At 38.2% G+C, this 16,211-nt stretch overlaps 2 protein-coding genes across 2 annotated transcripts in view; both read right to left on the bottom strand.

Annotated features, from left to right (window-relative positions):
• Nucleotides 1–2,075, bottom strand: part of LOC107047693 (thyrotroph embryonic factor) — a 40,630-nt gene extending 38,555 nt beyond the window's left edge. Inside the window, exon 1 of the mRNA XM_015270552.1 lies at nucleotides 1,344–2,075. Within this exon, the coding sequence (XP_015126038.1) occupies nucleotides 1,344–1,431 (88 nt within the window). The 5' untranslated portion in view covers nucleotides 1,432–2,075. The remainder of the gene's footprint in view (nucleotides 1–1,343) is intronic.
• Nucleotides 2,076–4,227: 2,152 nt separating this feature from the next.
• On the bottom strand, nucleotides 4,228–13,292 carry LOC107046907. The gene is made up of 5 exons (XM_015269632.1): nucleotides 12,804–13,292; nucleotides 12,654–12,704; nucleotides 7,131–7,265; nucleotides 6,583–7,046; nucleotides 4,228–5,723 (listed from the first exon to the last, which is right to left on the bottom strand). The coding sequence occupies exons 1-5, from the start codon at nucleotides 13,068–13,070 to the stop codon at nucleotides 5,030–5,032; spliced, it is 1,611 nt and encodes a 536-aa protein (XP_015125118.1). The 5' UTR covers nucleotides 13,071–13,292; the 3' UTR covers nucleotides 4,228–5,029.
• Between the last annotated feature and the right edge of the window lie 2,919 nt (nucleotides 13,293–16,211).

Raw genomic sequence — 16,211 nt, forward strand, 5'->3', positions numbered from 1 at the left:
ACTGATTATGAAGGTGGTATAGTTACAACAGGCTGACAGTGAGACAGGCAGACAATTCTTCATAAAAAATTAACTAAAAACGATCCATTGATTTACTCATTCACCAGCATTTGAATTGAACCATAAACGTACGTCATACATAATTCTCTCAATAATGGTGAATACTTCATCATTGTATTTTACCTACACTAGTGGAAAAAAGGTGAATTTGGCTGCTGGATGATGGGCTGGATTGTTCACACCTTTTCGAAACTTTTTTTCCTTATCTGGAATATAAAAAGACTCTCTCGCATACGTTCGGGTATTCACTCTTATCACAGACAAAAAAAAACGATATGGCACATAACGCCACTGTGAGTACGCAATAAATTTATTACCATCGAGACGAAGGAAACAAAAAAAAACACGAGCCAGAGGAAGGATTGAGACAAAATGCTTTTATCATCCGACATTTCCTTCGTCATTCAGCATTGAAAATATCGTAAATCTCGTTTATTTTATTCCAGCTGAAATTCCCCCCACCCCCTCGACTATTTTAGTGACAATAAATCACCTATTCTTCTGAGAATGCAAGGAAAAAGGCAGTTCGATGAAAAATCCGGTCAACGGGTAAATGCGGGAACATTTTCTTCAGTAACGAAAGTGCTCATTGAAGAATGGTCATTGGACTTTGATTTTATCCGTTCTAAAGTACAGAGCGTTAACGAAAAAAAAACGAGTGAGACAAAAAAAAGATTGTTAGGCTAGTTAAGGTCAGGTTAGACATTCTCGAGGCGTATCACGTGGTTTGCCACGGGGTCTCTACAGCAGTATAAACCGAACGAGGTTAATCTAGAGCCAGAGCGGATTCAAGCTTAGACCGCTTTGCGCCGGCGCAAAGTTAATCCACACACATTAACACACGAGGGTGGGCAACATCAACTCAATCACTCCAAAATTTTTTCATTGCATTTTTCCAACGAGTTTGTCTCTTGGCAACAACAATAGTCCCTTCGGAGCACGCAACATTCTTGTATTCGTTATTTTTATTGCAAATGAATTGGGGAACTCCCGGTGAAATATTTTGGCACACTCCAGCGTTAATGTCTATAAATATGAACGAATGGACATGTTACTCCGGAAATCATCGATTGAGTTTTGACAATTGGCGATTTTTTACTGCGAAAGTTGCGGGTTTTCTTTTCTGTTCAGACACTCGACAGATTCATTCGGCTTTTGAGGGGCTGGGTGAGGGGAGTCTGTGATTTCTGGAGTGCTTGGGAATGATTGCCTGATGACAAGGTGACAGATTATCCTCGTTATTTGATTTTTCCTTCATAATGAAAGGCGAAACGTTTACTCACCGATCAACGGAAAAATACTGGGCTGGTCAAGTAGCGACTTGAGGCCGTTTTCAACGAGGGTGGGAGATGAACGGTCCTTGTCGCTCATTTCACGCACTGCGCCACGAAACGACGACCGGAGTAGAGCCACACAAAACACCACACACGAGGGAGAGAATTTGAATGAATTTTTTTTCTTTGGCAAAAGTCGATTATTTGGGGGGATTAAGTTGATTGAGGGGAATTGTTATTGAATTGTCAGGACTCTTGAGTATGAGACGGAGTTATTTGAGCCAGTTGATGAGCACAACCACGCGTTACACCTTCTTAACTGATTAATTCTTAACAATTATCAGTGAAACACTAGTTTTTTTATACTCTGAGTTAAAATTCAACACTTGATAGATTACTCTTTGAGTTAAAAATAAATGTTATCTCATGATTTTTAATTTATCAAAAATTTATGTCAACAATTTTATTAACAAACAACTTGGTAACAAGAGACACTATTTCAATTTCAACTGAGAATAGGAGTGATAAGTGGTGTTAACAATGCGCCGGTGCTGTGTGAGTAAGGGCTTGTTCCCCTTGATTTTGCGGTATGGAGTGTTGCTTTGAATTGTTAGGTTTGGGGGGTTTTCTTTTTGGAAAGTTGAAAATAATTTTTAATGTGTTTTTGGCCACCGGCACAGAGAGGCCCTAGAGCACACCCGACACCGGACCGCGTATCGCTACGAGTCACTCACGGCACTCGTTGGCTCTGTGGAACATTAAAATAACGTTGTGAGGCACCCCGTGTGTTCTTGAAAATCAATCTATTAAAGTGACACGGCCCGTGCTGCCATCTTGTGGTGTACTGGGAGAACTATGCGTGGAGTTGAGGCGAGTTGAGTTGAGTGTTTATCGTTTGTTGTGATCATCGGTAGAATAGGAGTCTCTATGGACAGCTGAACAGTGGTGCGTGTTTTTTTTAATCGAGTAAAACAATGGATGGGATTTGAAAATTCGAGGAAAGATTCTAGACACGGTTTTTTCGTTCTGAACAGTCGGGAGAAGTCAAGAGGTTATGATATTTGGCCTTTTGAAAAGCGAGTGGGGTAAAATGGACAGTTGAGACTTTAGCATTTCTAATTAATGAAATAGAATAATTCTTTCTCCAACGAAAAATCCAATTTCTCCTCTTGGCGGTGACCCTAGGCTGAGCTCAGGTGATAGAGTATTTTTCTGGCTGTTGTGGTGGGGTTTTTTACTCCTGTGGCGTTGGCGTCCGAGCAGAAGCCAAGGACTGACCAACCACACGAGTAAAAACAACCCATCGCAAGAGCCCTGGGAAAATTTTTTTTTGTAGTGATTTTCAAGCTTCCGAGTTTGGGAGGTATGCAATACCAATTCCCAGCCGAGGAATCCTGAGAAACAGTACAGAAAAATTTATTCGTGAGTTATAAATTTATTCGTGAATTTTTAAACATTCAAAAGAAGAAGTGATAGATACGTGTCTGTTTGTGTGTTTTGAAAAGTTGGGGAAATCACGAGGTTTTTGCTTTTTGAAAAACGAGTGTGCAAAGTGGACAGTTAAGACTTTTTTTCAAGTGTTGACGACTCAGTGTATTTTCGATGAAATGAAATGATGCGTTTTTCAACGGAAAATCCAGTCCTTCCTCTGGGTGATGACCCTAGGCTGAGCTCAGTTGATAAGTTTATTGGTGAGTTGTCAATCGCTTTTAAAAAATATTCAAAAAAATTCAAAAGTAGAAGGGATAAAAAAGGAATACGTGTTCTTTTTCAATACGTGTTCTTTTTTTTTAAATGTTCATGTGTAATACACAATTTGCATGCAAAATTTCAATCATTTAAGCAGGAAGGAATGGGATAACATGAATTAATGTTTTGAAATTATTTGGAGACTTGGAAATACAAATTTAAAATGTCAAAAATTTATTCAATTTCATTTAAATGATGTCGAGATGATGATGATTAAGGCTGTTTGCCCTTTACACTTCGTTTTACCTGCGGAGAATATGAGACGTGTCAGCTCATATTGCTATTATCCCAGTTAAAACTTCTATGCCCTCTGTAAAAACATCCATGTGATAATTTATGGGAAAGAATCAAATCTCATCACTTTTCCCATGTTCTTAACATAAAAACTCACGAACTAATTTTGCCATCGACTATTTTCCTGAAGAGGTTGACGCTTTTTCTGAATTTTGTCTATCATGAAGTCAATACAATCCACATTTTGTTGTTGTTAGAAACATCTCAATGCAATAGTTATCGATTTGTTCATCGGCAATAGCTTATTTTTGTACCCCTGAGCAATGAAATTAACTTCCACCCCAGTAAAAAGTGTATTTAGCACTCGAAACGCTAATAATAGCGGAGTCTAATGATCTTATTCGCCTAATCAAGCAGATTTTATTATCTATAGTACAAAATTGACGGCAGTACAAATCACTGGAAAATAAACATTCAGAGGTGTCTTTCACCGATCATTATAGTACAATTAGCATCAAATCGTGGCAAATACGAAAGCAGCGTACGTATCATAATAATTACGTCGTTTTATCTCAATTAATGTTATTTTACAATGTGATATCATATCACGACGATATCATAATCGATCACACCCAAATACTGAGTGACTCGACGTTGGACCGATTGGGCATGAATCCATTGCTGCACTTCTTGAGGAGTGTTTGGAGCTCAACAGGTGTTGAGGACCACCTCCTGTGGTTCATCGTGTCCCGTGGCACTCGCGGTAGACCTATTTCTGTGTGACAGCCCTTGATCGGAGAGAGAACAGTAGCCATTGGCAGACCAACATCCTGAAACGAATTCATCCACGAAAATCCACTTTTATCGTCTGCCATGTTTATGTTATTCGTTTTATCGTCTTTCAGGGCTGTCAGCCTGTCCTCTTTGACTGGTCTCTTGGCTTTTGAATTTGGCGTTGAGCTTCCTGTTTGCTTGAACAATTGTCTCGAAATAGAACTCAGTGGTGATTTGTTTCATTCTCTTTCTCCTCGATGGTTTTACACTCGGTGTTCAGGAAGGTTGAATTGAGGGATCCTAAGGATAGTTCCTTCTCGATGAAGGAGCCATCTGTGTCGTTGTGGAATTAAGTCGTCAAGATGTTGTTGTCGTATGTTGATGTTTGGATATACCCAAACACTGAGTGACTCGACGTTGGACCGATTGGGCATGAATCCATTGCTGCACTTCTCGAGGAGTGTTTGGAGCTCAATAGGTGTTGAGGACCACCTCCTGTGGTTCGTCGTGTCCCGTGGCACTCGCGGTAGACCTATTTCCGTGTGACAGCTCTTGATCGGAGAGAACAGTGGTCATTGGCAGACCAACATCCTGAAACGAATTCATCGACGAAAATGCCCTTTTATCGCCTGCCATGTTTATGTTATTCGTAATTCGTATTCGGCTTTTGAATTTGGCGTTGAGCTTCCTGTTTGCTTGAACAATTGTCTCGAAAAAGAACTCAGTGGCGATTTCTTTTTATCCTCTTTCTTCTCGATGGGTTTGCACTCGGCGTTCAAGAAAGTTGAGTTGAGAGATCTGAAGGATATCTCCTCCTCGATGAAGGAGCCATTATATATCGATGTTGTGTTGGTTTCGTTTGTGTCGTTGTGGAATTGAGTTGTCAAGATGTTGTTGTTGTCGTGCTTTACAATGTGTCATGAGGATATCATAATTGTTCACACCCAAACACTGAGTGACTCGACGTTGGACCGATTGGGCATGAATCCATTGCTGCACTTCTTGAGGAGTGTTTGGAGCTCAACAGGTGTTGAGGACCACCTCCTGTGGTTCGTCTTGTCCCGTGGCACTCGTGGCAGACCTATTTCCGTGTGACAGCCCTTGATCGGAGAGAGAACAGTGGTCATTGGTAGACCAACATCCTGAAACGAATTCATCGATGAAAATCCACTTTCATCGTCTGCCATGTTTATGTTATTCGTTTTATCGTCTTTCAAGGCTGTCCGCCTGTCCTCTTTGACTGGTCTCTTGGCTTTTGAATTTGGCGTTGAGCTTCCTGTTTGCTTGAACAATTGTCTAGAAATAGAACTCAGTGGAGACTTCTTTTTATCCTCTTTCTTCTCGATGGGTTTGCACTCGGCGTTCAGGAAAGTTGAGTTGAGGGATCTGAAGGACAGTTCCTCCTCGATGAAGGAGCCATCACTTATCAACGTTGAGTTGGCGCCTTTTATGTCGTTGTGGAATTGAGTCAGCGAGATGTTGTTGTTGTCGTCGTCTATGGTGTGCTCGTGGGTGGAGGAGGCACATGACGAGGATGATGCTGAGGAGAACGTAGAGGAGAAGGAGGATGATGAGGTTATCGCCAAGTCTGGGTGCCGCATCGCTAGAAGCGACTCCACGGTTCTCATTAATCTGGGGATAACATCAATATTTTTGGATTAGAGGATTTTCAGAACTGGAATAGATACATTTGGGTTTTTTGTTGATGAGCGCGAGCTAAATGTGGAGGAGTATTATTAGAGTTTTTGGAGTTTATACGGATGTTTCGGGGTCAACAGTCGTATCAGCGAGTTTGGAGGGGATTTGAGGAGATTATCTGAAAATTTTTCGATGTTGAAATGCACACCGAGTGAGTTTGGTTGGCTAGTATCGTTTTACGATGCGGAAATTTATGGGTAATTTGCATCCCTTTTTATGGCTTGATGTTTATCATTTTTATATTTTAGCTTGTGGGTAATATTTAAGGAAATTTACGGGGTACTGAGATTATTTGGACACGTTAGATTTTTTTTTTAATTAATTTTTTGCCTCAAATCTTGGAAATTTTTTATTTGATGAACGAATTTAATTGAAAATACAAAAAATTATTTTAATTCACTTGAAAATCTCCCGGAAACTGAAAATTTCAGAAATTTTGTTCTCGTAAATGCAATTAAATTTCAAATCGCTACATATGCAATCATTTTTCTCATGATTTGATGAAAAAATCTAAGGAAACTGTGAATAACAGTTGAATTATTCCCTACAAATTCGGAAAAATCAGTCTTCTAATATTCTTGAATTTCAAATGAACTGAAAAGTAAAGTATATTGTAAAATCTTCGTCTCATTCCTGCTAGAAACTATGTCAATTCTCCTGAATTCTACCTGAGGCATGAAATTTGATGAGCCTTTTCCCCCTAAATCGAGTGAAATCTCCCTCTCCTAAAAATGATTACTAGATTTTCCACGAACATGCCATCTTCTTCAACCGCAATGCATGTGCAACATACCTAAATGCCTCCTGCGATAATTTTTCCGTTGGTACATGGTCTCCATTCTCCTCGGAATTCGCATCCTTACTGGGTCGTCTATAAACAACACCTTCGTGTGTTTTATTGAGATCCTCATTCGTCTTTCGATCGGTTTTAACTCTCGGTGGTGTACAATGGGCGGGATCATTCCTCCTGAGTACAGACCACGTGAATTCTCGAAATCCCGAGCAGCCATTTGCGGGAATTTGCGTTACAGATTTGGCACGAGTAAATTTGGAGCTATTTATTGGGGACATCACTGTGGATGAATTCGTTGATGATTCCTCGATGTAGACACTCTGACTGCGATTACTACGGGATGATGAACGTTTGTTACGATTAGCATTTTTCTCGTTAACGTAATCAAGGCTTTTTTTTGTACGGTCCAGAAAACGTGCAACCTGACGCATGAGAGATCTGTACATTTGTTGATTCGCTTCTGCCTGAAATTGAAGAACAGTCGTGGTAAAATTGGGGGGGAAAATTGAGGATAATTTTTTTAGATCACGTTGTTTGAGGCATTTTACCTGTTTCAACTGCCACTTGAGGGTATCCACCTGTGTCTGGAGTAGTACATTGTCCATAACTTGAATTCTCGGCACCTGATTTGTCTTCAGGACACTGTGCAGTCTGTGATTTTCCTCTGTCAGTGTTTGACATTGCTAGAATTTATAAAATATCATGAGATACAATAGTCCAATCGATAATGTTATTCATTTTCATGTTAAAAGGCCTCAGGACTAAAAAAACTGAATTCTTAGCCAAAAGGGGATGAAAAAAATCTAAAGAATAGCTTGAAAAATTTGTTCTTTCACTAGAAAGTAGGTGAAACGAGTTAACGATGATCTGAAGAGGGTAAATTCCAAGAAATTTTTAACGACAGGTGTGGGCGCTACTATTTTGCATACCCCCTGACTCCGCGCATGGGGCTTTAAAGATGGCGGTGCTCCCACCTCGAACTTTTAAACATTTCTTTAAATTATTTATCCTCTTCGGATCACTCTCAGCTCGCTTCATCAGGTTTTTACGAAAGGAACAATTTTTTCGAATCATCTTTCAGACTTTTCCATCCTCCTTTGGTAAAGAATTCAAGGCGCAAAGTTTTCTCTCATTTTAGTCGTTTTTTCTTTCATTCCCGAGGCCTCTTAATGTCGCAGAACAATTTTATCTACAAAGTCATCACAAAACTCAGCTACACCTGCAGTGTCACAAGCCTAATCAACAGATAATTGTAGTTCAATCTTAAACACTGATCTGAACAAAATTATTAGACGCCCAAACTCATTGCAATTTCAGTGATAAAATCAAAAGTCAACTACATCATCGCGTTTTAACGAACAAAGGCCTTTCACTTCTCAACCCACACAGGGAGCACGTCCTATACGTCAGTTACAACCCGGGCAAAAGCACGCACAAAAGTAAAGAAAAGAAAATCCAACATAAGCGAAAAAAAAGAAGAACAAGAAGAAGAATGAGGAGAATTAAGAAAACATTGAACGTACTAACGTAACTGTAATGTACCCCGTATTATTTCGGTAGAGCAGAAAACACTACATATCCTTCGGTGGTATTTCCATACAATGAGATTGAAGGATTTTGAAGAAAAGAAGTTGCGTGATCTATCCGGCGATCTTTGCCGAGATAAAACGGAATAGGGCGATGATGATGAAAGACGAAACAAATAATAATGAGTTATTGTGAAAATTGCGCTCATGAAACTGTTTCCAGGGAATAGAGAGATGTAAATCGGTGTCTGGAGGGGGATGAATTCCAGGGGGATTTTCTTGGGATAATGCTGGGCAAATAAAATGTAAATTAATGGGGATTGCGCCGAGTCGAGCTGTGGACGTTTTTTCGAATGTCCTGCGCCGGCAAAAGCGGATGGGGTTACGCATGGTTGCTCACCCTGAACCGTCCACCGTGCGGATGAATACTATCATGACGTCATCTGCTACGGTCACTGCTTGAATTATTCAGCGTACACGATAAAAACTGAAGGGGGGTAGTACAACCATTGAACACTACCTGTACGTGTTGCTCGGAAAAGAACATTTCTTTGTGAGTCTGAGGGACCGGTTCAAGGGCCATGTGAATTGAACAATTGATATTTAAATTCAAAGGGTTCAATAGGACCACCGGGGCCACTATTTTCGGCCGTTTTGAGAGCTTTTGATGTTTATTATTCTTACATTTCAGTCTTTGGGTTGTGTTTAAGGAACTTTATGGGGTAATTATGATTATGGAATGGGGTTTATACGGTTACAAAGTTTGTGGGTTAATTTTTGTTGTTAAATTTTGGAAATTTTTTAATGTTAGTGGAAAATTGCATATTTCGGTGATTTTCTCGTGAGTTGATAGAAAATATATGGAAACTGTGAGGTTCGGTTCAATTATTCAGTGAATACTGAGGAAGACTTGAGAAAGTTCAGGCGAATACAGCTAATTTTGCCACTGACGATTCATGTTCAATTATTCTAGGTTGAATGTTCATTGAAAATTTGGAGAAATCGGAAAATTTTCATCTGATTTTTACATGAAACTATTTTAATTCACTTGAATTACACCTACAACTTGAAATTTCATAAGACTTTTGCCCCCAAATTGCATTCAATGTCAAATCTCATGATTTCATAAAAAATTTTATCTGTAAGTGTGAAGGATCATTTCAATTGAAATTTAAATTCAATGTGTTGATAGGATCACCTGAGGTATTATTCTTACCCCCTTTAATAGTTCGATGTTTAGTACTTTTACACTTCATCCCGTGGGTAATATTCAAGGAACTTTGTAGGATGAAACTTTCAATTGAAATTAACATTCAAATTGTTGGATAGGACCACCAGGGGTACTATTTTAAGCCCCTTTGAGACTTAGATGTTTAGTGCATTTACACTTCATCCTGTTGGTAATATTCAAGAAACTTTATGGGATAATGAGTCTGAATTGAACTGAATTATTCTTGTCAAATCTTGAAAATTTTCGCATATTGCCATTGTAAATTACATATTCCATTGATTTTTCCATGATCTGATGAAAAAATCTGTGGAAATTGGAAACTCCATTTCAATTATTCATTGAAACTGAGGAAAAATCCAAGCCAGCTGTGAAAATTCCCTGTCATTTCTACATGAAACTATTTTAATTTACTTGAGTTTTAATCCACCTGAAACTTCAAATTTCCCAAGCATTTTCCCCTCAAACCGCATTAAATATCAAATCTCGTGATTGAAAAATTACTTCATTAAATATCCCAGAATTCCCGGTCATTTCTCTGTCAGTCTAGAAGACCATTTTAAGTTCCATAAGCTTCAAACAATTGAAAATAAAATTAAAATTCCTCGATAGGACCACCGGGGATACCTATATCCCCTGAAAATGTCAGTTGTGTAGAGTCTCGAAGCGCAATGAGACTGAGAAAATGTATTTTTGGTGCATTCCAGGGGAACGGTAAGAAAATATCCGCGGCCTCGCGGCGCTTGAACCGTTCTCTCCGGTCAAATATCTATATAGTCTAGGTTTTGTACTGTATATCCCTCACTGCTTGGGATGGAATGCTGGGGAAGGTTACAGACACGCCTGCGTTAGGCTATACTTCAGCAATGCAAACGATCAATTTTTGCGGTGCTCTTTACAGTTCTCTATTCTTTTTTATTGTTTGTTATCCGCGGAGAGTGATTATAGGTGCGTAGCGAGGAGAGAGAGAGAGAGAGATAAGATCACTGCCTAGTTTCCTTTTCTATTCTGTCTCCCCGCATGTTTATAATATAGTTTAGGTATCCGGAACAACAACGTTCCGTCTTACGCTCCAGTTATCCGAGTTTACTGCGCTTAATTTTCATCGTTTTAGGACAAATTCATTTTTTTATTGAATTTTTTTTATTGTTTACTCTCGTAATTTTCGATATTTGAGATTGTTCCTGCCGGGGACATCAACGCGTGCGTAAATTACGGGCCGTTCGATACGTAGTTAACGTCTCTGGGTATTTTTAAAGCCTGACGTAGATCGATTTTTTTTAATCAAATGAAGAGTTGAAAAAAAAAATGAAAAATAACCGAGAACGGTCATGGGAATGAGATGAAGGCACGCTGGGTGGATATCGCGTATCAAGCAGGGATATCTGTTCTCATGGTATCAATGATCTGGACAGGCACAATGAAGAATCTCTTGTTACTTTAGCGCCAAGGATTCCTCTCAACTCATTTATTTAACGTATGTGAGGGATTTTCTCGCACTCGAATCGACCTCATCCATAGCTTTCACCAGGCTCTTTTTTTCAGTATGAAATTATGATGCTTTCCACCGCACGTATACCCATATTTTTTATTCTATTTCTATGTCTGCCCATTCGGTTTTATGCGCTTAGTTTAGATACACTCGAGCGATTGTATTAATTGAAGTTGTGAATAAATTGATGAATAATCAGTGCCAGGGGTTTTTAGTTGACACTGAAAAATAGGTGCGATGCATCCTGTGTAACAGGTATTTCTCGCTTATACCTGTCTTGTATACAATGGAATAATGGTGTCTTGAGACAACCCCGAATGAAAGCGCTTGGGTGGGAAATATTATTATGCGCCGAAGGAAAAATACACATTGGGGCTATGAGTGACGGTGCAAACTGTATCGCTCAAACAATGCCACTGGGAGGATTAATTTTTCGTTAGTTTGGTGAGAAAATCTACGTGAAGATTCCCGCGAACTGTGGTATTGTACTGTGCACCTGCCCTCGTTTTGCAAACTTGAAATATCACTCGTGGCAGTTTACTTTTGAATTTATTCGTGGAGTAGAGAGCGGAGGGGGTTCTTTTTGTACGAAAAAATAACGGAGGTATGAGTTTTGAATGGAAATAATTTTTTATAATGAGTTTAGTTCAATTTTTTAATAAAAATCAAAGGTTGTAGCAGAGAATTATGAAAAAAATTGTTAATTTGTGACATGTTTTTCTAAATTTTGTTGTTTCCTCTAGTTAAAAAAATTAATTATCAAATTTTATAACGAAATTAGTTTGATTTTGTTCGTAGAAGTCAAAAGATTTTGTGAGAAAAATAAGGCAGTCGTGAGTTTTTAATGAGTTTTTAATTTTTACAATGAGTTTAGTGCAATTTTTTAATGAAAATCAATGGTTTTTGCAAAAAAATGATGAAAAAAATGGTTAATTTGCGCCACGTTTCTCTGAATATTTTTGTTCCCTCTTGTAAAAAAACAGAATTTTAAAATTTTATAACGAATTTAGTTTGATTTTTTCATAGAAATCAAGACAATTCGTGAGAAAAGATAAAAAAGTTGATTATTAAGTCATAATTTCGTCGTTGCAAAAATTTTCGGCTTCCCCGGGCGAAAAATGAAGAGAAATTTGACGAAACAAAATAACAATGTGATAATTTGTCTCCAGTCCAACTATTTTACGAAATACTTCACTTCCTCGAAGCGAAAAAAAAGGAACTGAAAAGTTTCGTCACAAGTTACGAACCCTCAACAGAAATAAATTTCAAGAACAACTCGAGTATTTTTCGATGGAAAAAAAACGCAGGATAAGAAAATTTTCCCCCTTTCATTTTATCTCCCTCAGCCTCTAGTTCTCTTCCCCTACCATAAACCAAGAGTTTCACGAACTTTAGGGTCCTCGAGGACACAATCGTAACCGTTCAAATGTACATCAGCGTTGATAACAATTACAGGAGGGGCTGGAGCGAACTTCCTGTCCAACGAAACCTCCCGATTGCCCTGGCAATCCTTTCACTTGTACTCCACGCACACGCGTCATAAAATCGTGCATTTCAGAATACTCTTCATACCGAGAAATCAACAGTCAAAAAAAGAAAAAGAAAAAACAACAAAACCCAACAAAGTGTATCTTTTTCTAAGTCACTATGGCATTTGTCATGGCACTTGAGATTTCTCTTTGTTCATTCACACGGTAGCCGACGACGGGATGCACCTGTTCCGGAAATCGTTCCCTTCACGCATACCCTCTCCCTCTTTGTCTACCCCCATGTGTTATCCCACTTCCTACAAGTTACTTTGAATAATAATTCACGTAAAATTTACCTTCCTCAGGTGATTCAACTCCCTAGCGTCAGCTTCATTCAGCGTTGATTCCTAGACACAAAAAAATATTGAATGTTAGCACGGAATCACTTGATTGCAAATTATGTTCACCCCCTCCCCCCCCCGATAAACAAATAAATCGATACTTACTTTTGTCGACTCGATGCTGCCGAAGACTTTGGTGGGACTCTCGAAAGTGTTGAGGGAAAAGTAATTATTGTTACTGGTTATCGTGTCAGTCGAGAGATTTCCCTCCGAGTGATCCTCACTCATTAAATTATCCACGTAATCAGTATCCAGGGATTTTATATCGTGACAATTTGACACAAACGAACGAGCGAATGAACTCTTGAAAAAATTACCCGGTGACACTTCCTTACCAAGTTCAAATTCAATCTTCGGATTATTCTCCTCCATGATTATTTACAATTACACTAATTGGTGATTGGGGTTTAATGGTATGTTAGAGAGATTTGTTTCATTCATTTATGGTAAACACTAGCGCTTTGGCATTGCACTGTTTTTAATTGCTTAGAACACGATTTTTTATCATTCACAGTTAATTATCACAAAGTAAAATGCAGGGATACTAGGTGGGATGAGTTTTAATGTTGAGTAACTAGACACGTCTGAACTGTATGAGAACTGGTAAGCGACTACCCCCGCCAGTTGACGCCGCAAAGCCGAACGCTACGGTGTTTCCCCTTCCACTCCTTTACCTGCCCCCATGACCCGACCAATCAGGGATATTCAAAAAAATTGTAGAATATCGAAAATTTCACGAGTGAATGGTTCCATCCGTCATTTCGACATTCAGACAATTCACAAGAGTGAATGCAATGTTGAATTTTATTTTCGTAATTCTGGAGATTTCGATTGGGTTGAAAGTAAACACGAAAATTTTAATTCAAGATATTTTATATCAACCTTACATATTTTTAAGGCATAAATTACGGGGAAAGAGTTATTTTATTGTTTCCCTCTATACAAGGGAAACAAATAATGATCAATGAAATAATAATCCTTTAACAGCCTCCATGACCCGACCAATCAAGGATATTCAAACAAAATTGCAGAATATCGAAAATTTCACGAGGGAATGGTTCCATTCATCATTTTGACATTCAGACAATTCGCAAGAGTGAATGCAATGTTGAATTTTGTTTTCGTAATTCTGGAGATTTCGACTGGGTTAAAAGTAAACGAGAAAATTTAAATTCAAGATATTTTATATCACCCTTAGATGTTTTTAAGGCATAAATTGCATGGAAAGAGTTACTTAATTGTTTTCCTTGCATAGAGGGAAACAATTAAGTAATAATCTATGCACAAATTAAAAAATTCGGGGGAGGGGGATTTGTTAATTAAAAAGTCTGCCAGTAAATGAAACTCCATCTGCATTTTAACGCCAACGTTTCGAGAGTTAAATGCTATCATCAGGGCACTGTCTCTCGATTTTCCAACAACTTGTGTCAAAACCGCCGTATTTTTGGAGTTTTAGAAATGAAAAATAGTTTATTAGCAGATGAAAATATTCCAGTATTAACTATTTTTGTGAATTTTAGCCTACAGATGACATTAAATCGGCCTGACGCCTTCGCCCTGGAGGGTATTTAACTCTCGAAAGGTTGGCGTCCACGTATACAAAAATTTCATCGAAACTCTAGCGAATTCGCTAGACAATTCTATTGTATTTCTATCAGTTTTTAACCAATTCCTTATTCTATTGAGATATTTTCTGTAGAATTTCACATTCGGCTCAAGAAAATAAAAATAAAATGAAAACAACTTAGAAAATTTGAGCCGATGAAATTCTATAGGACATATCTCAAGAGAATAAGTTGCATAGAATTTTCCAACAAATTCGCTAGGTTTTTCTACTAATTTTTTTTCTCGTGCGTGTAAAAATGCAGATGGAATTTTATTTACATCCTCTACTTATTAATTAGTAGAATTGCTATCGGCGATCGCATAATGGCCTAATGACGGAGTTTTTAATTAATATGTTTGAGCGGTTGAATTTTTGAAATGAACAAAATTCGTAGCGACGCCAATGGAAATTTGCTAGTATACTGGCATACCTGACTCATTAAGCAGGGAATTGCACAGAAAAATGTCGAATCGAGTTCACCGAATACCCGACTACCTGCACCTTGCGAAAGGTCACTGAAGGTACCCAACGAAGGGTATTAATTCCGTCTCTCATTATTACCTGTCTCACTTTCCCGTGTTTGCTGAACCGAGAAATACCGAAATTACCAGACCCCAGGTATTGTACTTGACCCATTCATCCGTCCATTCACACTTACCAATGGATTTTAGTTGCTTGGTATAATGAAAGAATGTCTTTAGGGGTATGAATGCCATTTTATTTGCTCCAGGAACGATTCTATGAATACAACACTGCATTTTCTTGAGACTCAAAGTGGGAACGCGTACATTTAAAACATTATTCTTTCCAGTGCGAAAACAAATTATTTCAGAGATATCTTGAAGTTTCAAATGCACTCCAGTGGTTTTTTGTCGCAAAGAATATGTCTTCAAGACATTAGGGATGCTTATCCAACATCACAAGTATTTAAAAAAATTAATTTTTTTTCAACTGAGAGGTGAAGTTATTCCTTTTATCTTGAGAAAAATTTCAAAGCACCAACCCGCGTTTATTATTTAGAAATTAAGTGGACAAAATGCACCAAACCCAATCTTTCAAATATTTCCTCTTTTTGCCCGGGTACGCCAAATTCTTCTCTGGCCATTCGATTCAGTATAGTTTTGCACATTACCTTCTATTTTTATTTCTATTTTTAGAGTCTTCTAGTAGGTGAATTATAAATTTCAACATACATCCCATAAGAACCCGTGTGTAATGAAAAATTTATTTATTTCTGATGGGACTATCGCAATTAATTTTTCTTTAACATCAAAGAAGTTAGTTTCATATGTTCTGCTATCAGCCAAAAAAATTATCGAATTTTCCTTGAGAATGAAAAAATTTCACTTCCATTCTTCCCCGTCACCTTCAGAGAGGTGCAAGAGAAAAATAACCTACCGGTGTGGGAAATTTTACTGTGCACGAGGTTTTTATATTTATAAATGTGTTTTTTTACCGAACTTGACGAATTCTTACTCAACTTTTCTCTCCGTGCGTTATACACGAATAAATAGATAATATCAAGTACAAACTATTAGTCCGTCCGTTTACACGTGCCAATGGATTTCAGCGATTCGGGGTAATGAAATAATTTCGTTAAGGGAATGAACTCAATTTTATTCGCTTCTGCGAATACACCATTTTGTGTAAACAAAAATGCATTTTTTTAATGCTAAATGTGTTAATGCATACATTTCAAACATTTTTTTCCCCGTCTGAGGAAAGTTAATGTTTTATTTCTTGCGGGAGTTCGCAATGCACTCCCGCTATTTTTAGTCGTCAAAAACCCGAGTCGAATAATTGGACCTGACAAATTCTACTTAGGTCTCTCCGTTCAGAACTGGATAGGTCTTGGGAAGCCTCTTCCCAAGTGCTTCCGAGACCTTTCTACCTCTGGTTATGTCCCA

Source organism: Diachasma alloeum, unplaced genomic scaffold, assembly GCF_001412515.2.
Source record: "Diachasma alloeum isolate Michigan unplaced genomic scaffold, Dall2.0 Dall_scaffold_00183, whole genome shotgun sequence".
NCBI lineage: Eukaryota > Metazoa > Arthropoda > Insecta > Hymenoptera > Braconidae > Diachasma > Diachasma alloeum.

Excerpts from the sequence above, each read along its gene's own strand:
- LOC107046907 (XM_015269632.1), bottom strand. The coding sequence starts at position 13,070 with ATGGAGGAGAATAATCCGAAGATTGAATTTGAACTTGGTAAGGAAGTG. Across the intron at positions 7,266-12,653 it reads AGTTGAATCACCTGAGGAAG|CAATGTCAAACACTGACAGA; the intron begins GTAAATTTTACG and ends TATAAATTCTAG. Across the intron at positions 7,047-7,130 it reads TCAAGTGGCAGTTGAAACAG|GCAGAAGCGAATCAACAAAT; the intron begins GTAAAATGCCTC and ends CTTCAATTTCAG.